This window comes from Geotrypetes seraphini, chromosome 10, assembly GCF_902459505.1.
Source record: "Geotrypetes seraphini chromosome 10, aGeoSer1.1, whole genome shotgun sequence".
Classification (NCBI taxonomy): Eukaryota; Metazoa; Chordata; class Amphibia; order Gymnophiona; family Dermophiidae; genus Geotrypetes; species Geotrypetes seraphini.
In genome coordinates this window covers 104,188,206-104,212,452 of record NC_047093.1, presented here as the reverse complement: position 1 = coordinate 104,212,452, position 24,247 = coordinate 104,188,206, and the positions used below count along the sequence as shown (strand labels likewise).

General features: G+C 42.1%; 1 protein-coding gene across 1 annotated transcript in view; it reads right to left on the bottom strand.

Moving 5' to 3' along the window:
* PNPLA7 (patatin like phospholipase domain containing 7) overlaps positions 1-24,247 on the bottom strand; it is an 864,087-nt gene that overhangs the window by 834,893 nt on the left and 4,947 nt on the right. The window contains exon 2 of the mRNA XM_033959965.1: positions 14,626-14,653. Within this exon, the coding sequence (XP_033815856.1) occupies positions 14,626-14,650 (25 nt within the window). The 5' untranslated portion in view covers positions 14,651-14,653. The remainder of the gene's footprint in view (positions 1-14,625; positions 14,654-24,247) is intronic.

The window sequence follows — 24,247 nt, the reverse complement described above, 5'->3', positions numbered from 1 at the left end:
TATTTTTATTTGCTTATAATGTCATTTGAAAGCTGTTTGATGTTAATACAGCTTTAATTTAATTCATTACAGTGTGTGTGGGGGGGACAACACCTACATCAACAGTAAAGTTAGCATAGGATCATTAAATCCAGTGGCGTACCTAGTATATATGACAGCCAGTGCTGATCATTTTTTAATAACCCCCTCCTCTATATAAAAAGTTATTTTTAGTAATAATCCATGAGTTACACAACAAGGGTGCACCTAGGAAAAGGCAGCATCTTAAACACTGCAGTGAGCACTAGAACACCAACACATGCATTGTAAAACTAAACAAGCCAGATCCTGCACAGTCAATTGATCCTGTACAGTCATTGCTAACAGAAAGCCATGTCCTTTTCATACACACAGATCAGAGATACACCCTCGCCTATTATGGAATAATCACAAACTAAAAATAGAAATATGTAGACAAAAGTTAAACTGAAACGCCAATAAACCAGACTCTGCATACAATGCAACACCACAGAAACAGTGACACGTACCCTAATACAGTACTGTGCAAAATATAAAGACAGTAGATGTAAATTTGAAAAAACTGCTACATAACAATCACCACTTTACAAATTAACAAATATAAATAAAACAGGGAAGAGAGAAATAAGAAAATACAATTTTATTGGACTAATCCATTTTTCAATTAGTAGTAATTAGCTTTCAGAGGCCAAATCTTTCTTCAAGACAGTACAGTATACTGCTGTTATGGTATCCTGTCCTGACCTGAGGAAAGGGGTTTAGTCCCCAAAAAACTGCCTTATTTCCATTTTCTATTGATAAACTTTAATCAATACAGTTACAATACTACTTGATTCTACATAAAGCAACAACAAATTTTTTTTCCACCTTTTGTCGTTTCTGCTTTAATCATCTTCTCTTCACTCTCTTCTTTCTATTCAGCAGTTGTCCTCGCTCCCTTCCATGCAACATCTGTCCTCTCTCTTTGCCCCTTCCACCCAACCTCTGCCCTCTCTCTCTTCCCCTTGCATCCACTGTCCACCCTCTCTGCCCTTTCCATCCAGTGTCCGCCCTCTCTCTGTTCCATATGGCATCTTCCCTCTTTCTATGTCTCAATAAACTGTATATCCTTTGCCCTTTCTCTCCTTTGTACTCTGTGACCTTTGTACTTTGTGCCTTTGTACTCCTGTGCCCTTTCTCTCCATTTCAGCTTCACCCCCCTCTCCATTTTTTTTTGTCTCCACCACTTCCCCTATGCTCTGGCACCTCTATCCCCTTCTCTCCCCCCATGCCCTGGCATCTCTCTCCTCTCCTTCCATCTCCCCCTTCCACTCCATTATCTGGCATCTCTTCTCCTTCCTTTCACCTGGTCTGGCATCTGTCTCCTCCCCCTCCCCCATATGCCCTGACATCTCTCCCCCCTCCATGGTCTGGTAGCTCCTTTCCTTTCCCTCCCTCCTATGGTCATGGCATCTCTTTCCTCTCCTCTCCCTTCCCTGGTCTTCCTTCTCCCCTCTCCCCAATTGTGTGCAGCAGCAGCACTTCTCTTCCTCTCCCCCCCTCCCTAATTGGATGTTGCAGCAGCATTTCTCTTCCTATCCCTCCCCTCATGCCCTAGAATCTCTCTCCTCTCCTATGTCTCCCTCTGCTTCCTTGCTCTGGCACCTATCTTTCCTTTCCCTCTGGTCTGGCATTTGTCTCCTTAGTTTCCCTTCCCTCCCCCATGCCCTGGCATTTCACTCCTCTCCCCTACCCCCTCCATTATCTTGTAATCTCCACTCCTTCCTTTCTCTCCCTTCTTCCTTCCTTTCCCCTGGTCTGGCATCTGTCTCCTTCTCCCCCCCCCCCCCCAATAGTCTGGTATCTCCTTTCTTTTCCCTCCCTCCTATGGTCTTGGCATCTCTTTCCTCTCCTCTCCTTTCCCTGGTCTTCCTCTCCCCCCCCATTGGGTGCAGCAGCAGCATTTCTCTTCCCCCTAATTGGGTGCAGCAGTAACAGCATTTCTCTCCCCCATCTCTTCTCCCCCCTCCCCGCCTCGGTCGGCAGATTCGCTACAGGCTAAGGCAGGAGATAGGTCAGCGACGGAGGTAAGCTTACAACTTGGAGCTCTTCCTTGCTTCGGGCCTTCCTCGCTGCTGGGTCCTGCCTTCATGGAAACAGAAAGTAGGCAGGACCCGGCAGCGAGGAAGACCCGAAGCAAGCAAGAACACCAAATTGTAAGCCTTCCTCCCTGCCCTATCTCCCGCCTTAGCCTGTAGCGAATCTATTTCTCGGACCTACTTCATTTCTCTTTGGTACCTTCTCCCTCCGTTAGCCAGCAGCAGTTACTGAAGCACGCAGCTGCAAGCTTCCGCCTCTCCTCTTTCCGATTGGTTTCGCTTTGTGCAGGAGCGTCTTGTGCGATAAGCTGCAGAACAAAAGTAAACACGACGTCGGGGTTCTTCCTGTTTGTGCACTGGGTCATAATGAGCCTGCAGCCCATCCTCCAACTGCGACTGTAAAAATCGACCAGCAGTAGGAAAATTGTTTAAAAAAGTAAAGCTGAAAACCCTTTTTTTGGCGCTTAAAAAAAAAAAAAAAAAGTCAGGCGGAGGCGAATTTGCAGCAAAGATGACAGCCGGGCGCTCACCTAATCTAGCCGGGCGGGGCGCCCAGCTGAAAGGCGCTGGGGAGAACACTGTTGAGTATTGTGACATTGTGGACTGTTCATCAATTGATATCCCAAGGCTGTGCCATTGGTTCTCAGAGATTTCTAAAACTAAAGACATATGTATATATATGTGTTACTGACTCACGTTGGGGGGATAAGTGTGCATTCTGGGGAGCGGTAGGGTGGAATATTGATACTGACTGGGTTTATAAATTAGAAAGTACTCTGAAAAAAGTGGACCAAAATGGTAAATCACTGCTTACTTGTATGACCCTTCATAAGGTTGGAAACTGTTATAGGAAAAGTGTTCCTGCACAAATTATTAAGCTTTCTCTTACTATTGACAACACTAGACCTACTGATGAAGGTATGTACATTATGGACATGTGGTTTAAGGGTGGGTCTAGCTATCCGACCCATCAGTTTTCTTACGGGATCTATCTACCTCCTCTAATTTTACCTATCCCCTTTGTGCACTGTGGTGTTCTAAATACCTTTTGCTGCCTGGACAGCAAAAGCTTGATATTGCCGTTACCATCTATAAGGGTAATTACACACGTCATGTTTCTAATCTGACACAGGGTAGTTTTGTAGGTAATGTACCCCCAGGTTATTGTTCTGTCTTGGCTCATAGGTATGCCCTATTGTTGCAACATCAGATTTTCACCCTAGGTGATATTTACTGGCTCTATGGAGACTTTTGGCTCCCTGTTAAGCTACCCAGCCAGTGGATAGGCCAGTGCACTTTAGCTAAGATTACCATGCTCCTGCATATTCTTTCTGAAAGGCATCCTTCCTATTCACATGGTTTTTCCTTTTTTCTGTCTCGATATAAATTTGATCCACATGTATACATAGATGCTATAGGGGTCCCAAGAGGGGTCTCAGATGAATTTAAGGCCCGAGCTCAGGTTAAGGCTGGGTTTGAGTTCCTTATTCCCTTTATTACTATTAATAAGAATGTTGATCGGATTAGTTAAATTTATTATAATCAGCAACGCTTTGTGAACTACTCTAGGGACGCCTTGCAAGGTATTGCTGATCAATTAGGCTCCACTTCTCAGATGGTTTTCAAAATCGTATGGCCCTAGATATGATTCTAGCTAAGAATTCTGTAAAATTCTTCCCAGTACTTTATGCTGTTGTACTTTTATTCCTGACAATACAGGTCCTACTATGGCCATTCAGAAATTAGCAGACCTCTTTGCTGAGCTCAAATCTCTGGTTTATCTAATTCTTGGGATCAGCACTTTAGTTGAATACAGGGTTGGGTAAAAGACCCTTTTATTGTTATAATCTCTTATTATCTGCACTCTTGTCTTTGACTGCTCATATATTGTGTTATTCGTATTACAGCTCCTAAAACCCCTCCTCGAGAGACATATCTAGAGTATCTCTCCCTCCAAGCTCATGCTGTGCATTTATGACGTCATTTTCATGACGTAAGAGGGGATTGAAGGGACACATATCAGTATCATGTACCTTGGTAGTTTTCCTTAGGCATATGTTGTTTAAAGCTGTAAATCCAGACTCTGTTTGCCTTCTCTTGCTGAAAATACTACAAGGACATTTATGTTTGAAAAGATTTGTTCTTAACTTGTTGTGAAGTGAATTCAATTGTTTTTATAAGCCGTATTTGCAAACAGCTTTAGATTAGAGGCTTTGCTGGCCAAGGCTCTTCTGACCTTTTGGACTCCAGTCTAGAGATAGAAAAATGCTGATGTCTTTAAAGTTTCATGTGACCTGTGTCCATATATGGTTTGTGTTTACGTCACATGCTGACAACACTGATTCATTTAGAATAATATAAAAGAGATGTAAAGCTCACAATAAATTGGACATGTTTTGAAAGATAATTTCTGGTCTTTAAGATATGTCCCCAGGTACCTGACTTCCAAATGACAGAGACAGAGAAAGTATGGGGCAGGAATTGGGACCTAATCCTTTTCAACTTATAAAAATGTTAAAAAGAACAGGCCCAAGAACAGAACCTTGAGGCAGATCCCTTTCCTCAGAGCGATCTCCATTGACCACTACATTCTGTTGCCTTACACTCAACCAGTTCCTAACCAAACCCATCACTTTGGGGCCCATCCCGAGGGCATTCAGTTTATTTATTAGACACCTGTGTGGAACAGTCAATGGCTTTGCTAAAATCCAAATACACCACATCTAGCACACTCCCTCTATCCAATTTTCTGGTCACCCAGTCAAAGAAATTGATCAGATTTGTCTGACAAGACCTACCACTAGTGAATACATGTTGCCTCCAGTCCTGCAATCTGGATTCCAGAAACTTGACCATTCTCTCTTTTAAAAGTATTTCCATTAATTTGCTTACCACAGAAGTCAGACTTACCGGCCTGTAATTCCCTACTTATTCTTTACTTCCATTTTTGTAGAGAGGGACCACAGCCACCATTCTCCAGTCTTCTGGTACCACTCCCAATTCTAGAGAAGCTTTGAAAAGGTCAGCTAGCGAAGCCACCAGAACTTCCCTAAGTTCCTTCAGCACCCTCAAATGTATAACATCTGGCACCATCATTGAAATCTACAAAATCCTGAGTGGAGTAGAACGGGTACAAGTAGATCAATTTTTCACTCCGTCAAAAATTACAAAGACTAGGGGACATTCGATGAAGTTAAAGGGAAAAACTTTTAAAACCAATAGGAGGAAATTTTTTTCATTCAAAGAATAGTTAAGCTCTGGAATGCGTTGCCAGAGGTGGTAAGAGCAGATAGCGTAACTGGTTTTAAGAAAGGTTTGGACAATTTCCTGGAGGAAAAGTCCATAGTCTGTTATTGAGAAAGACATGGGAGAAGCCACTGCTTGCCCTGGATCAGTAGCATGGAATATTACTACTCCTTGGGTTTTGGTCAGGTACTAGTGACCTGGATTGGCCACCGTGAGAACGAGCTACTGGGCTTGATGGACCACTGGTCTGACCCAGTAAGGCTATTCTTATGTTTTTATCACTTTGCTTACCTTTAATTTAGCTAACTTGTCACGAACACAATCCTCTGAAAATCGATGAGTCTACAGCTCCTCCATCTCTATTTACATTTGTCTTCTGCTGTCCTGCTCCAGGACTTCAGCTGTAAACATAGAACAGAAATATTTGCCATGCAATTCAGTCTTTCCTTTATCAACTTCTACATATTTCTCCCCTTCATGTTTGAGTCTCACAATGCCACTTTTGCACTTCTTCCTATAACTGATATATCTAAAAAATACTTTGTCTCCCTGTTTTACTGTGTCAGCTATTTTTTTTCTTCCATTTGCATCTTTGCTGTCCTGACTACTACTCTGTTAACTTTTCCAGATATTTTTGCCTATCTTCCTCTTTTTGTGATCTTTTATAGTTTATGAAAGCTAACCTTATTCCTTATCTTCTCAGCTACTACTTTTGAAAACCGAAGCAGCCTTCTTTTCCTCTTATTTTTATTTACTTGCCTCACAAAAAGGTCTGTCACCCTTACAATAAGTCCTTTCAATATTGCCCACTACATTTCTACTCCTTCCAGACATTCCATCCAGACAATTCCTTGATATAATCTATCAGAACAAAATTAGCTTTTTTAAAGTCTACAACTTTTACTTTTGAATGAGCCCTCTCTATACCCATCTTAATATTAAAATATTACCATGTAGTGATCACTGGATGCCAAATGATCACCCACTGTAACATCAGAAACACTTTCCCCATTTGTAAGCACTAAGTTCAGTATGACCCCCATCCCGTATGGGTTCCATTACCAACTCCTGGAACAGTTCTTCTTGTCGAGAATCCAGGATCTCCCTACTTCTAGATACCCCGAATCAACATCCGGCATGTTAAAATCACCTATTAGTAATCACCTTTTTTTAGCTATATTCTGAATGTCTACTATTAAATCTCTGTCCACGTCTTCCGTCTGTGAAGGAGGTCTGTATATCACACCTATTAGTAAATCACCTATTAGTAATCACCTTTTTTTAGCTATATTCTGAATGTCTACTATTAAATCTCTGTCCATGTCTTCCGTCTGTGAAGGAGGTCTGTATATCACACCAATATAAATATATTCACCATTCCCTCTTTCCAAATTGATCCACAGTGCTTCTTCCATGCCCTGATCCTGCAATTGTGTGGCCTTAATATGATCTTTAACATTTAACGCTACTCCCCCTCCTTTTCTTCCTATCCTGTCTTTCCTGAACAGATTATAGCCCGATATAAATACTATTCAGTCATGGGTCTCCGTGAACCACATCTCTATGATCGCCACTATATCCAACTCATCTTCTTCCATCACAGCTTCTAGATCCTGAATCTTGTTTCCCAAACTTCGAGCATTAGTATGTACTGCTTTCCAGACATTGCCTCCTTTTTCCATCCATGTAGAGGTGTTCAGTGATTTACTTATCTGAGGGTTTATACTCACCTGGGGGCTTTGATCACTCTGCCCCATCACATCTAGTTTAAAGCCCTCTTCAGTAGATTAACCAGCCTGCTGCCAAAGACACTTCTTCCCTTCTTTGATAGATATATACCATCCCTGCTCAGGAGCCCTTGGAAAATTATAACATGGTCCAGGAAAACAAAACGCTCTCAATGACTCCATCCACATAGCAATGCATTCATCTCCAGGATGTGAACTTCTCTGCCCTGGCCTTTACCCTTGACAGGGTATCCCCTGCGCACCTGACTGCTTCACCTTCTCTTCCAGAGCCACGAAGATTGAGGGGTCTGTGCTTGAGATAAAGTTTTCATTGTATCATTAAGTTTCTTTATTTTATCTGCAGCTTATTCAATTTTCTCTCCAAATAGATCATTGCCTTTGCATAGTATATTGGAAAGTTGTTCCTGTACTGAAGTTTCGAGATCTGAGACTCACATCAGTGGCGTAATAAGGGTAAGTGGCACCCGGGGTGGTGGCACCCCTCCCCATCCTTTTTTTACATCCCCTCCTCACCCCCTCTGCCGCCCTCCCTTTCCCCGTACCTTTTTAACTTCTCCGGCCTGAGCAGCATGCCCACATAGGTGTCAGCTCCTAGGAACGGGTCCCAGAAGTAACGTCAGAGAGAGCACCGGAGAAATAAAAAAGGTATGGGGGAAGGCAAGGGGTGTGCATGTGCAGCAAAGAGAAGAGCGGGGGCGGAGAGGAGGAGGGGTGCTGCACCCCTAGGAAGACCACGCTTGGGGCAGAGATCTCCCCTCCATGTCCCCCTTATTATACCACTGCTCACAGCCAGGCCAACCTGCAGATGTTTGTGACAAGACATTGAATGCATCAAAAGCAGCTTGTGCCACGAACTTCCTAGTTGTAAATTTATTTATTTATATTTATTTAGTCAATATTCTAGCCCATCCTCCCAGAAGGGGTTACAATTTTACATACATAGTGAAAGGATAGCAACAAAGTTACAAATTTATACTTAGCAAATATACAGAACAATCGATAAGGCAATATGAGTATAGCAGCTAGAGATACAGTACATTCGTTGCATAGAGCAAATACTTTCAGTAAATACATGGTGGAAGGATAGTAACAAAGTTACAAATTCACACATAGCAGATATGTAGAACAACCTATTGAAAGTATGAACAGTAACAGTGAAATGATTCCTATGTATTGCATGTAGGACTGAATACATGTTAAGGGAAATGATAAGACAATATAAGTATAGTAGCTAGAGATACACTATATTCGTTGCATAGGGCAAACACATTTAGTGCAAAGGAGAATTTTAAGGCACTCTTGGAGAAGGTACATGTAGTAGGAAGACAAGATCTTGTGTAGTTTGGAATCGGGTGTGTGCAAGTCAAGTGGGAGAGCACATACCGAGAGGTAGAATGATTTTGCTGGGGTAGAATTAGAGGTTAGGGGGGGGTCTTTGAGAGTCAGGTAAAGAGGTGAGTCTTTAGCACCTTCCTGAAATTTATCTGATGGCTGGTGGAACTGTATTCCATAATTTAGGTAGGAAGTGTGAGTAGGAATGTTTGCGGGCTTTTTCCAGAAGGAGGGTACGTGCTGGTGGGGTGGACAATCTACTCTCGGCTTGTGATCGGAGGGGTCGGTTTGGGATATTGATTGCTAGTTTTTCTTCCATGTAGGATGGGACCGTTCTGTTAAAGAATTTGAATGCTAGTGTGAGAGCTTTAAAGGTGCAATATTTCTGGATAGGTAGCCAGTGTACAGCAGAAAAAGCTGGAGCAATGGGGTCACAAATGTATAGGTTCTTCAATAGGCAAACTGCTGCATTTTGCATGTGTTGCAATCGCTGTAAGTTATTTGCAGATAAATAAGTTCTTTGTAATTTGCTGAAACTGTTAACTATTCTGGAGGTAGAGACTTCTCAAAATCTGAGTACTGTTTAAGCAAAGATTTGAAATAAATGAACATGTAAAATTGGTAGTCCTTGATTTTACTAAAAAGCACAGTAGCAAGAAAAATGTGCTTGCAAAGGAGTTGAACATTCTGACCTCTCTTCCTGGAGGAATATAGACGTAAATATTTGAGGTGAGTAGTGTTGTAGCTGTGTTCTATTGAATCATGGACATGTAGGAACCACTTGGACTGACAGAAGTCTCCCAGTTATTTGTTTAAGAGTGTCTTTCATGACTTTGTGTAAAGGTAACCCCACTGACATTAAAACATGAAGCTGTATGACCTACTTATTTTATTTATTTTTTTATTGTTCCTTGTTTTTTAGGATGAAAAGCCTCAGAATATGGAGCTGTATACCTAATTCGAGTTTTAACGTGAATAAATTCACTGGTTCCTGCTCATGTCACAAGCAAAACCCTGTAGGTTCCTTTTATTTATTGTTATCTTCTTTATTTTACTCAATACTTTTAGCCTTACAGAATCGGCAAGTCTTACAGAATCGGCAAGTCTTACAAAAATTATCTTTAAAGTTCTGATATTAAATTTCGTTCTGTGTAGGCCAGAAGTATCCAACCTTTTGGCTTCCCTGGGCCACATTGGCCGAAAAAAAATTTTCTGGGGCCACACAAACATTAGCCAATGAGCAAAAAGAAGGTTGAGCAGGTCCCAAATCTGCAATCAATAATATAGAAGATGTATATATCTAATAATAAACCTTCATTAAAGGGACACTGTGGAGAGGAACCCAAAAAAGCAGTAATACTTACCCTGACTGAGTGATCCCTCCATGTGCACTGCTGACAGTGGGAGCAGCCACAGGCTTACGCATCCCCACTCTGATGAGCAGGGATGCGCGCTCCTGGTTCTCCCATTCACTTCTTTTACAGCTACGGTGAGCTTCTTCAGAGGTGAGCCTCATCAGAGTAGGGATGCTGAATCAGCTGTCATCAGCACATGTGGAGGATTGGTTAATCAGGGTAAATATTATTGATTTTTGGGGCCTCCCACTTTGAGTTTAGACTCTCTCAAAATGAATATCTCCCCTGCTGTAGCTAGTAGGGATCCCCAAGCCTCACCAACTGACGGCCACCTCCTCCCCCTCCAACTTCCCAAGTTCTGCAGCTAGCAGCAATATTGCAGAGCTGCTGCCTTCCCTCCCCCCACCCTTGGCTTTCATGTATGCATGAAAGCAGGGGCAGCTTGAGGATATTGCCATTGGCTGCAAAGCTTGGAGAGTTTGAGTTGCCAGACTGGAAGAAGATGTCTTCAGTTGGCAGGGCTTGGGAATCCCCACTAGATCAAGTATTTATAAATTGCACTCAGGCAGGAAGAAACTTTGGTGCCCTTCCACTAATTTTGGGCTCCAGTCCCTCCCCCAAATCAGCTGTATATGACTACATCACTGAATACAAAAATAATTGTATCCCAAAGCTAACATATTCCAGTTAATAAATTCAAAATAAAACAGTTTTTTCTACCTTGTTGTCTGGATGTTTTGTTTTTCCATCATTTTGGTCCCAGTTTCTCTTTTTGCTTTTTGTCTACCTTCAACTAATTCTCTTTCCAGTGTCTGCTGTCTATTTTTTTCTCCTCTTCTTCTCCATCACTTTGCACTTTATATTATTATATTGTATCAATTATTGGGTTGGTTTCTAGGGAGTGTATGTATTTATTATGCCTTTTTCATCTTTCTCCCTTGGTGTATAAGTCTGAAAAAATTTTTTCTCCTGTGAGTGTGATTTCATTCACATGTTGGATAACTTTACAATGGACTAAATGATGTATGGGGCAGTTCTCATTTAGACTGTGGTCTGGTGCTGGTCACCTATGAGACACGATCCGAGCCATAATTTCCCGTTTATCCATCAAGGGCTCATACTGATGTCCATTATTTAAATAACTTTTCTACTTTATTTATTCCTTCCAAGTTCAGGCTTTCCGGCCAAGGGACTAAGTGTGTTAGCCAATTGTCAATTGGATTTCAGAGTTATATTATACATATTTTAAACATAAGTTATTCATATGATAAATCAGACTTATTTATCAAACCTCAAAAAAAAAACATCCTTCTTTCCTATTATCATCTGTGTAAATAATCAATTAAAAGCCCTTATAATCCTCCCACCCTCCCCCTCTCTGGATGTGCATTTTATCTAAGATCAAAAATCATAACTATAATAATTCTACAAAAGACGACAATGGGCCCCAAATTAAGTTAAAGTTTTTTGTATTCCCTAATAAATCAGCGTTCATTTTCTCATATTTGTAAATTAGATCTAAACTTGCCCACCAGAATGTAAAGTTGAGACGATCCCAGTTTTTCCAGTTTCGTGTAAACATTTGTATAGCTGTACTAGTCATAATTAATAAGAAACGTCTTTTATATTTATCTAGGGGATTCTTGATATATAAAATGTTACCACAAATTACTATTTCATAAGTTAAAGGAATCTCAGATTCTAAAATATTATTAATATGTCCCCAAATTGATCTCCAGAAAATCAATATCTTAGGGCAATAAAACAGTAAATGATCTAATATTCCTATGCCTAGGTGACAGTGCCAGCACCTATTAGATCTAAAATTATCTAACTTATTCAATCTAACTGGGTCCAAAAAGAACGATGTAACAAAAAGAACCAAGTTTGTTTCATAGATGCTGAAGCTGTACACCTCATCCTCCAAGACCAAATACGTGGCCATCGAGATGCAGAAATATACTGCTTAATTTCAATGCTCCAAATATCTCTAAGAGCGTTTTTGGGTTTCTTATTCATAGTTCAGATATTAATTTATACCACTTGGCGGCTTGATGTCCTAGCATGTCTGCCTGAAAACAGAGGAATTGCAGACTATAAAAAATTTTTAAATTACGCCATTCAGGGAACCCTTTCTGAATAGCCTGCTTCAGTTGCAACCATTTATAAAACTGAAATTTTGAAATACCAAAAGATTGTTGCAACCGTGAAAAATCAAGTAATTTTCCATTTAAAATAACATCCTCTAATGTTCTTATGCCTATTTGCATCCAATCCTTCCAGGCAATTTTAGACCCGCCTATTTGTATCTTGGAGTTCAGCCATAGGGATTGACACAAAGACTGTTCTATAGGAATTTCAGTTAACTTATTTATACATCTTAGTCTTCCAAGTATCTAAAATAATGTTATTATCCTTAGCATAACTAGGTAGTTTAATGTCCAATATATGAGACAAACGCATTGGGGACATAATTTTCTATTCCAAAATTAACCACTCTGTATAATGTTCCATGAGGTCAGGCAGGATCCAGTACATACCCTGACGCATAATATAGGCCTCTTTCTTTATCTCCCCAATTGCACCATCTCTTTCCCTCTCTCAGACACCCAATTCTCCCTTTCTATTATCTCCCTCACCTTTGCATCTCTTTCCCTCACTCCCTCCATTCTTCCATCTTATGGCTCATGCTCCCCTCTATCTTTCCCTCTATTCTTGTCCTAAGTTCATGCTCCTCCCTCCTTCTTTCCATCATTTTTCCTAAGTTTGTGCTCCCTCCTTCTCAAGTCTTCTCAAATCTCACGCCCTTCTCCCTTTCTCCCTTCTGTGCCGCGGGTGTTTACCTTCTTGCCTGTTCCCTCCTCTGTCTTGCAGTGTTCGCTCAAAGCCACGGGCAGCGGCTCCCACGCGCCTCTCGCGGTGATCTGGAAGCGTTCCCTCTGATGTCACGACTTCAAAGGGAACGCTTCTGGGTCAGCCGCAGGAGGCACTTAGGAGCCACTGCCCCCTATCGTGTCCTATCCTGCAAGTTATGCACCCCGCCTCTCCCCATTGCAGGTCTCCCCCAGACTTGCCTTGAGACCTGGTGGCCAAGTGGTGAGCCAGGATAAGAGTGACCTTTTCCGTGACCTGTCCTGGCTGGCTCTGCACCACCCTACCTCCTTCCTGTCTCCCGCACATAAAATGGCCTACTTTGTATACCCTGGTGGTCCAGCAGTGAACCAGGGTAGAAGCGATCCTCTTATGCTCCTGCCCTGTGCAGAGATGCTAAAAGAAATGGCTTCAATGAGTTCCCATGGCAACCTTGTGAGACCACGGAAATTTCTGATGTTGCCGTGGGAACTCACCATAGCCATTTCTTTTAGCAGCTCTGCACTGAGGAGCATAGGAGGATTGCTCCTACCCTGATTTACAACTGGACCACAAGGGTGTGCAAGGTAGGCCTTTTCAGGTGCAGGAGGTGAGAGATAGGTAGGGTGGTACATAGCCAGCCGGGACAGGACATGGGAGGGGTTGCTCCTGTCCTAGCTCACCGCTTGACACCAGTTCTTAAGGCAAGCCCATTGGAGGCTTGCAGTGGGTCAGGAAGGGAGCGGGAAATGCAGAATTTTACAGAAACATCTTTTGTGTTAAATAACTACTTACCTTATACAACCTATCATTAAGATCTTGGGTGTTATTCTAGATCAACACATGACTATGTAGGATCAGGTAAATGCTTTGGTGGTCTTCTATACTCTCTGGAAATTGTGTAGTATAAGATTTTATTTTGACACCGCATCGTTAAGTTGTTGGTGTTGAACCAACTGAACTATTGTAATATAGTATATTTGTCAGGTCCTCAAAAGAATCTATCTAGCCTGCTCATAGTACAGAATGCAGCAGTTCGCCTGATCTACAGATTGAAAAAGTTTGATCATGTGAGTCCTTACTATCGAGAATTGCACTGGCTTCCTGTGGAGGCTTGAATTAGATTTAAATTCGGTTGCCTTTGCTACAAACTCCTCTTCAGCAAGGCGCCCACTTACTCATCTGAATTATTTTCCTTTACTCAATCCAAGCATTCACACAGTTCACACAACTTTTTTACTTTTCCATCTGTCAAAGGCTGTCGTTACACAAAATATCACCAATCTTTGCTTTCTTATCAGGTGGCTTTCTGGGAGAAGGAACTGAAACCTATCACGTTCCATGTCTAACAATCATTTTTGAAAGCAACTGAAGACACATTTGTTTGCAAATTAATCAGTTTTCTTTAAATTGTATTATTTTTTTAATTTTGTAAACCGCATCAAACTTATCGGTTATGTGGTATAGAAATGACTTGTTCCTTTCCTAGCTCACCACTGGACCACCAGGGCTCAAGGCAGGCCTGAAGAAGGCCTGCAATGGGTCTAGAAAGGAGGTAGGGGGATGCAGAGCCAGACAGGACAAGGGGGGAGATTGCTCCTGTCCCAGTTCACCACTGGAGCACCAACACCTATACTTGAATGTAAACCCTTGGTTTATACTCAAGTTAATCTTATTTCTCCCTTTTTGGGAGAAAAAAAATTACCTTGGTTTATATTGAGATCAATTTATATTAGAGTATACAGCATATGGTAATTAACACAGAAAATTAAAAGCAACAAAATACTGTAAAACTCTCCCAGTACACAGAACAGCAGAAATATGAAAACCTATAGACAATTCAGTAATTTAATTCACTCAAAATACCAACATACGAACCTCTTTGCTCAATGCTGCATTGTTTCAACAAGAGTTTCTAGTTACAGCATGCAAAGAAATTATTTTCCAAGTGCAAACCTGAATAAGAGCATGATCAGTGTACTGCATTAAGATAAATACCTTCATATGATCTGAACAACCACATGACCTGTAAAAATCAATGAACACAATTACAATATGTAAGAGCCAATTACACCAATAATTTCAATGCATAAAACTTTTTTTAAAAAATCAACTTCAAAGTTCATGTTCTCAGAAAAAATAAAGTGAGTCAAAAGTCTACATTGCTTATACCTTATTATGAAGTCAAGAGTTCATATACCTACTGTTTAAAGGTCCAAAACACTCCAGTAAAGCAATGACTAGTCACGAAGAAAGCATAACTCTTAACACGAAGAAAGCTCCACTGTTATACAAAAATAGGTGATATCCCTTCCTACTAAAAAGTGGAGGCAGAGAAAACTGAATTCTGCCAGTGACATCACCAGTATAAAGCTGGAGGTGCTCCCTGGAACAATTCAGTATTTTTCCTACCTTAAGAAGGTTGTAACTCATGCTAACAATGCTCTTGTCCCTGGCCTAGCTCCTTGCTCTGCTGGCCACACAGTATGGTTGAGCCTAACATCTTCTCCCAAGTCATAGTCACAGGATCATACATTGTTGAGTTTGAAGTTTGACCCTGCAGCCGCCAGTCACACAGTGTGACCTCTCTGTCCTGCAGGGCCTTGCCTAAGGGGTACAAGTCCCCATCCAACCCATTCTTCTTGCCCACTCACCCTGTTTGAGTATAATTTCCATGGGCTCATCCTGCAGATCCCAGGCTTTCTAAAAGTGCTCACTTTAACAGCACATACAAAAATAAAAATTAATTCAATTAGCCTGGATAACTTTATGCCCGAGTTCCCAGAGGTGTCTCATCTAGAATCTGGGATGGCCTTTATGGCGGGAGGTCCTCTATGATCTGGTCTGTCTGGCTTCTGACTCGATGGCAGCATTGTTGGTGGTACCATAGTCACTGGATGCTGATGCAGCTTTCAGGAAGCTTTTGAACCAGCTGTCCTTTAAGGGGTACTTGTTCTTTGATGATGACTTGGATAAATTGGTGAAGGATATGGGGGAGGCATAGCTCTGTCTCCCTGACCTATGGCAAGGGTACACAGTAATTCTCAGTCTCAAGGAGGACAAGCCATTTCAAGTTCGTTCATCACCCTTCAGCCAAGGTACTTAAAACAGGAGTTCTTTTGAGGCTCTAAACAAACCAGGCCCTCTGCCCATCAAGCAGGACTGCAGTTGATTAACCTGCTAAATGAGGGTGTGCCAGGCCACTCGTTTTCAGTGGGAGGCAGACCATCTCTTTCTTCCACAATGAGGGAATCCGCATAAAGTCTGATCAGTGGGTTCTGGAGGTGGTCAAAAGGAGGTATTTCATGGAGTTCACCTGGCCTGTTCCCTGTGGCTTGGCTCTTAAGCGCCAGGCTGTCAATCTTACCCTTCAGTATTTCTGCTATTTAGGAGCTGTGGAACCTGAACATGTGTTCCATCTATTTCAAGGTCCTGAAGAAGGTTGGTTCCTTTCAGCTCATCCTAGACCTTACAGGAATAGATGCTTACGAGTCCAGCACTTCCGAAAATTCTTCGTCCAATCATCGCCTCTGTGCAGCCTTAGTAGTATGGGCCTTCAACACCCGAGGCACGGGCCACCTTGATGCACTTCACAATTGAAGCCTTAAAGGCCACCTGGCTTTCTGAGAGCCATAAAACAATACAAAGAGGTGATCTAAGAGAAGAAATGAATTCTCTCCTCGTGGTACCAGAGCCATACCCTCCAGATATCAAGCTTATGGAGCCTCTGGTCCACAGAAGCTGAACCTTCCACCCCAAAGGAGGACAGATAGGCCTCCATCCTGATTCAAACAGAACAAAAAAAGGAAGGAACAGCACAGAGGGACACCGAATCCTCTGAGAAAGAGAAATAAGGTTCCCAGCAAGAGGGCCTGCAGCTCCATAACTCTCCAAGTTCAGCTGATAGCCACCAGAAACACTATCTTGAGAGTAAAGCTCTTAACAGAGGTCAATCACAGATGTTCATACCAAGTTCAAGTTTCAAGTTTATTTTAATTTGATAGATCGCTTAATTTAGGTTTTTCTAAGCGAGTTACAATATATAAAAAATAACATATATTTAGACTCAGACAGTGCCTGGACCACCAAATTTAGATCCCATAGAGAAAAGATAGGATGACACAGAAGTCGCAAATGCACTACCCCCTTCAGGAACAGAACCACCTCCCTATGCATATCCAAAGAGATGTCCTACACTTTCCCCCAAACATTTGGAAGCCCCTATCCCTTGAACCCTCAGGAAAATCAGGGCCAACTCTTGATCCAGGCCTTGCTGCAGAAACCCCAAGAAATCCCAGGATTAAAAAATACCTTGACACATGCCAGAGATGTAGAAAACTTCATGGAATGTAACAGTGTAAATATCTCTGCAAGGGAGAAACAGCACCTCTCTAAATGCCTCCTCTCAATTGCCAGACCATAAATCAGAAGAGATCCAGATCTTCCATTTCTACTGGTTCTTGGTAGTGAAAGAAGGCATTGGAGGTCCATATATACCAGCACCTACAAGGCCGATCCAGAGCCACCAGTAGGACCAGATAAGTGTGGCTTGCAATCCAGCACAACAGATGGTCTACCCGAGGCCATGAGGGAAAGACATATAGGGGCATTGATTCCCCCAGAGGCCAGCTTCCACAGATGACTGAAGGCATGCTCTGGATGCCATAAAGTTGAACTCTGCGAGCCCCCAGTGGTTCATTATGAACTAAAAGACCTGATGCCCCAGCTCTCATATTCCCAGATCAAGGAGAGAGTAGCTGGAAAGTCCATCTGCACATTGTCTTTGCTTGCAATATGGACTATTGAGAGGGCCTGCAGATGGGTCTCTATCCAACAACAGAGACTCACTGTCTCCAAGGTTACTGCCCAACTCCTAGTCCTGCCATGCTTGTTGATATAAGCAACCACCGTGGCACTGTCTGAAATCACCCTGACCTCTTTCCTTCAAGGAACAATGAAAAAACTCTCCCAGGGCCAGGCAGATCACCTACATCTTCAGAAGGCTGATGGACCAGGCCGCCTCTCACCTCAAACAAGACCCTTGGGCCACCCAACCCAGACAGTGAATTTCCCATATGAGGAGACTGGCACTTTCAATCACCATAACTCACCAATCCAATGGAACTCCTCTCTGTGAGTGATCTAGACTGCCCCACCAAGCCAGACTGAGTATCGCTTCAAATAGAAGAGGAAGAGGACGATGAAAATCTTGTGAGCCTAAACCTGCTGCAACTCAGATTTATATTTGAGTAGCAAACTTTGAATCCAGGGGGTTTAAACAAGGAAATTGAGTGGTTTCAGCTCTGATAGGTCTAAAGATTAATGTAGGGGTGTGGTTATGCTGAACTAATGGTTCTGTGCCCCTATCAGTGTAATACAGGGGTGTCTGAAATCAGTGTGATTAGGGCAAATAAGTCAGCTGTTGTAGCAGCTCATTCCACACATATCCGTTCTCAGAGGGTTGTCCCCTTGTTGCACAGCCGAGTAAGTGATAGTTTAATGTAGTGATTAATTTCAATGTTATTATTATTTTTTAAGTTTAAGAAGAAGGCGTGGCTTGAGAGCGCTGCTAGATGGTTGGGTAGCCATGAAGCTCCATATGACCAGGCAGTAAATATTAGTATTTTTCAACCCCGGAGAGATTTACATAATACATTACTATTGTTTTCAGTATCAGAAGATGGCTTGCTCCAAATAAACAAAATTGGAGGCTTCGTTCGCGTCTGGGGAGAAGAAAGGAAAATGGTTGAAAACGGATGCATTGAGTCCTTCAACGGCCTCGCTGCCGGAGGATTTTCTGCCGCTTCGGACCTGTTAGAGAAATTAAGGTCTATTAAAAATTTGGTGAAAAGTAATTCCAAGCAGCTCGCTGTACTGATTGAGGAAGTTTCCAATATAACAAAACAAATGGAAATTGCGAATAGTAGAATGGAACATTTGGAGTCCAGAATGGTTAACCTGGAGGAGAGGCAAAGGCAGTGCGGGAAGGATCATAAATTGTTGTGGGACATGGAGCAGAGGTTGGAGGATTATGAGAATAGGTCCCGTAGAAATAATATAAGAATCCTTGGACTTCCAGAAAACGTGGAAGGGAGAGATGTGATTTCATTTCTACAGGATTTAATCCCTAAGCTGCTTCCATAATCATCTAAGTTCCCCTTAGAAATTGAGCGGGCACATAGGACTCCAGTTAAAAAACCTAATGGGTATTTGGGTAACAGACCACTAATTTTTAGTGTGCTCAGATTTCAGCATGCCATAGAAATATTCCATCTGGCTAAAGAAAAAAGAAAGTTGAAATACATGGAATCAAAGATACTACTCGTGCCAGACTTTGCTAGGAAAACGGCAAAATTGAGGAAAGAGTTTTTACAACTAACCTACAATGGTTGGGAGCAAAATTTGGCCTTATGTATCCAGCTATTATGCATGCTACCTATGAAAATCGCACCTTTCAATTTGAAGATCCAGTGAAATTAAATGAATTTATTTTGCAACAGACAGAGCCGATGTCATACGGACTGTTGGATGTGGGGGTGGTTGAGAAAAGAACTATGGTGGAAAGTGGACAGAATCTGAAGAAAATGGGAAAAGAAAACTATATGTTTTATTATATGAACATAAATGACTGAAGAGGCAGTAGTTTAAATAAGTGCGTGACTGCAGCTGATTGTCAGATTCAGTTCATAATTTGGCAGTTGAACAATTATGATTTCATATTAAAATTGGCCACAATGGCAATGAAAGAAAATTTCTTTCTGTATAACAATACTTTTTACAAACATAAAACCGGAGTAGTGATGGAGGCAGTGTTTGCCCCATCGGTGGCAAATTTATATGTATCAGAATTTGAATCATGTTGGATCTACAATTCTCCTTTTGAACATCGGATGAGCAGATGGTTTAGATGACATTGATTCATGTTGTGGAGTTGTACAGAAGAAGAGTTACATCAGTTTTTCAAGTGGTTAAATAGTTGTGATTCGAATTTACAATTCAGCATGCATTTTTCATAACACCAGTTAGAATATCTGGATTTAAAATTTATACAGAAAGAAGATCATTTTGAGTTCGACGTTTATGTTAAACCCATGGATAGGGATACCTTTTTGAACTTCCAAAGCTGTCATCCAGCAAGTTTAAAAAAGAATCTGCCTTTCTCTCAGTTCCTACGGCTTAAACGCAATTGTTCCACTAAAAAGATCTTTAAGTTTTAAGTCCGTATTTTGACTCAAAATTGTTAAATCGGGGCTATCCTCAAAATATCTTAAAGAAAGCCTATAAAAGAGCGAAATACTACCACAGAGAATGGCTTCTGCAAGAAAAAGCCCATAGCATTGATAAATTTTCGACAGATTTAATGACCTGTGTTCTGAAATATTCTTCTCTTGGCAATGAAATTGCCCAGATTTTGAAAAATAATTGGAGAATCATCACAACTCATCTTATGTTTGAGAGCATGGATTTGCATATTGCATTTTCACAGGACAAAAACTTAAAAGAAATATTATCTCCTGCCATGCATAACATAGAAGGCTTGGGTGACAAAAAACTGCTACCTGTTGGTTTTTTCAAATGTGGCAAATGTGGAATTTGCGATGTCACATTACAGCTCAAGGAATTTACCAATCCGGTTGACAAAAAAACGTACACTATTAGACATTTTCTCACTTGCTCTTCTAATTTTATAATTTACATTATTTTGTGTACCTGTAAGAAGTTCTATGTGGGCATGTCAACCAGATCTTTTAAAACGAGAATCACAGAACGCAAGTCCAATATAAAACTTGGCAAACCCAATGCTCCTCTGGCAGAACACTGCAGATCTTTTCAACATAAATTTTCAGAGTTAAGGTGTTTCTGCATTGATAGTGAGCCATTGACCATCCGGGGAGGCAATAGACAGAATAAACTGCTTCAAAGAGAAGCACGCTGGATTTTCAGATTAAATTCTTTAAAAACCTTTGGCTTAAACACATCCATGGACTGGGGTGCATTTTTATAATGTACAATTTATAATTCAGAATCTATGAGTTATTCAATAATTTAGTTAGTAGTCCCTTTTTGGGGTTTTAAAATCTCACGCGCATGCGCTAAACAATTAACATTGAGCTAGAGTGGTAAGAATAAAAGCGCATGCGTTGGCGTCTGCAATTTGACAGCGCCATTTTGCTTGTAGTCAGAGCGTAGCTGCACAGTAAGTAAACCTCAGATTAAATTTCACCATTATCTTTATTTGTATGTTTATTTGTGTTTTTGATTATTTCACTTGGTGTTTTGTTGCAGTAATACATTTGACCCCTGAGGAAGTCCTTATTTGGTAAAAAGGGTCCCCGTTGAGCATTTAAGTTTACTGCTACCATTGTGATATCGGCACTCAAGTCATAAAAAGATAAGTGCCGGTTCTTATTCTTAATTTTGATTTATTCACGTTGACAATATTATTGAACAACACATTTGCGAGACTTTACTCAATGAAAGATACCTTTGTCCTGCTTTAACTGTGGTTGACATCTGTCATGATGGCACAGTGCAGGCATCTGAGAGTTTAGTCTAAAAGGTCAAAGATTTCTTAATGAAGATAATGCTATAGACAGGTCTGGTGTTTGGATTATCTGTCGATATATGTGACCTGTTTCCATTGTTCAGTATTTTAGTGCAGTACTCGGAGAGACACCCAGTAAAGAGTCTTGGGAGTACTGGTCGACAAGTCGATGAAGCCGTCCGTGCAATGCTTGGCAGCAAAAAGGGCAAACAGAATGTTTGGAATGATTAAGAAGGGGATAACTAACAGATAAGAGAAGGCTATCATGCCGCTGTACCGGGCCATGGTACGCCCTCACCTGGAATACTGCGTCCAGCACTGGTCACCGTACTTGAAGAAGGACACAGTACTACTTGAAAGGGTCCAGAGAAGAGCGACTACAATGGTTAAGGGGCTGGAGGAGTTGTCGTACAGTGAGAGATTAGAGAAACTGGGCCTCTTCTCCCTTGAAAAGAGTAGACTGAGAGGGTACATGATTGAAACCTTCAAGATAATGAAGGGAATAGACTTAGTAAAGACAGGTTGTTCACCCTCTCCAAGGTAGGGAGAACAAGAGGGTGCTCTCTAAAGTTAAAAGGGGATAGATTCCGTACAAACGTAAGGAAGTTCTTTTTCACCCAGAGAGTGGTGGAAAACTGGAACGCTCTTCCGGAGGCTATCGTAGGGGAAAACACCTTCCAGGGATTCAAGACAAAGTTAGACAAGTTCCTGTGGAACTGGAACGTACTCAGGAAGGGCTGGTCTCAGTTAGGGCGCTGGTTTTTGACCTGGGGCCACCGTGGGAGCGGGCCGCTGGGCACGATGGACCACTGGTCTGACCCAGAAGTGGCAATTCTTATGTAGTTTTCAGGATTTCCCCAATGAATATGCATTGAAAGCAGTGCATGCAAATAGATCTTATGCATATTCATTGGGGAAATCCTGAAAACCCAATTGGATTCCGGCCCTCAAGGACTGGAGTTGCCCATGTCTGGCCTAGGCCCATCTGAACCCATTCGTTGCCATGTCACTGCATCCAAATGAATCCAGCCCTTCTGGTAGGAATAGGTGTGGATGTACCCAAATGCAGCAGTTGTTCCACTAGAAAGGCTATATCCATACAGATACAGCATCTGATCTCACCAGAAAGTCTTGATTCTCCTGTAATGACTGTTTGATCCGAGCATGGCCTTCAGTTAAATGTGATGAAAACAGAAGTGATGATTGTGAGGAAGGAGAATGAGGCTTTGAATGTTATGGGTGAGCTGATATTTATTTAATTATTTAATTCATTAATTCAGTTTCTATCCCATCATCCCTACACAGCACAGAATGGGTTACAGGTTAAACATACATAATATCAGTACAAGATTACAATACAAGTTTTCATCCTAGTTGGCACATATTAGGTGTAGTTATCCTTATGTGACACAGACTGGTTCAGTTACCAAATGTACAATTCTTTGTAGTCCATGGATCAAGGGAAGGGGGTCAGATGAAGAGGCATGTTTTTATTGCTTTTCTGAAGTTGAGGAGACCTTTAAGAGATCTGATCTGTGATGGAAGTCGATTCCAGTGACCCGGTATGAAATGGGAGTAGGACCGTTGTTTGGCAGTTTGTAGTTGAAGGGCACAACCAGGGGGCATTTTGAGGTGTATTTCATCCTGGAAGCGGTGTGGCACATATGGAGGAAGTTTAGCCATCACATAGCCCGGTGCCATGTCGTGCAAGGATTTGAACGCTAGCAACAGGCCCTTGAAGATGCAACGTTTAGCTACAGGCAGCCAGTGAGCCGATGCTAGAGCCTGGGAGACAGGGTCACAGGCATGGAGGTTTCTTAGAAGCTTGATTGCCGAGTTTTGAACGTACATTCTTTGCCGTAAGACCATTGATTAGCGCATTGCAATAAGCCATGCGGGAGAGTACTAGGGAATAGAGTCAGAGTCTGAAAAGTAGTTTCTTATTTTTCAGAGTTGTCGCAGGTAGTAAAATGAGGAAGATACCACCTGAGAGATATGGTCAGAGTGACAGTTAGAGTAGTCGAGTCCCAGCACAGCAAAGGAAGTGCACGGTTGCAGCGTTCATTGCAGATCCAAAGGCGTTCCATCTTGGAGGGATTGAGGGGTACTGAGAGAGAATTACTATGCAGGTCCTTGACCTGATGGGCCGCCGCGCGAGCGGACTGCTGGGTGGGATGGACCTCTGGTCTGACCCAGCAGAGGCACTGCTTATGTCCTTATGCCATCCTTGTGCTGCCCCAGTCAATGTGTGCGTTCCAAGCCCACGCGTGGGAGATCCTCTCCCAGCTGTAGGGCAAACGGCAGGCATGTTTCTATCCAGGCACGCAGGTCCTGTCCTTAATCAATTCTGGGACTCTGATGGCTCGCAGATTATTCCTGCGTGCCCGGTTCTCTTGATCGTCCACTCTCTCTTGGAGCTGTTGAGCTGTGCTTGTATGCGGTGTGAGTAAGAATCCGTTATTGATTCCATGTGCACCAAGTGTTCCTCCACCTGCATTACCCTGTTGTTGAAGGCAGCTTATCTGTCTTTAACTTCTTGGACTGCAACTTGTAAGCCAGACATGCGATCATCTAGAATAGCAGTGAAGTGCTTTTTAAGTTCCAGCACTGCTGCCTCGTTTAGAATCACTGAAGGGGATAGGATTGCAAGCTCCGCAGCACCCCAATCTCCGCCACTATCTTGGTTGCTGACTTACTTGGTGCGGTGCGATGATTGCCGGCTCCTTTATGTGGCATAACCCACACAATTCCCCTTTCGGAAGTGAGACATGCTCTCTCTGATATTTAGCGCTTACTTAGCACTTGTTTGAGAAAAGTTTATGCGGAGAATATATAGAGAAAAGTAGACTTGGTAGCACGGTTCCCAGAGCTGTTCCTCGGGGCGTTCTTGTCAGACCGTGCACATCACGTGACCCCCAGGACAGGTCTAATGTAGAAAATGAATAATAGGGGGGATAGTAGAGCCCCCTGTGGAACATCATATTTGATTGGTTTCAGTTTTGATCATTATCCTTGTCCATGAGTTTCCAGCAATTATCGATGATGTCTATCTAGAAGGACGGTTTCAGTACTGTG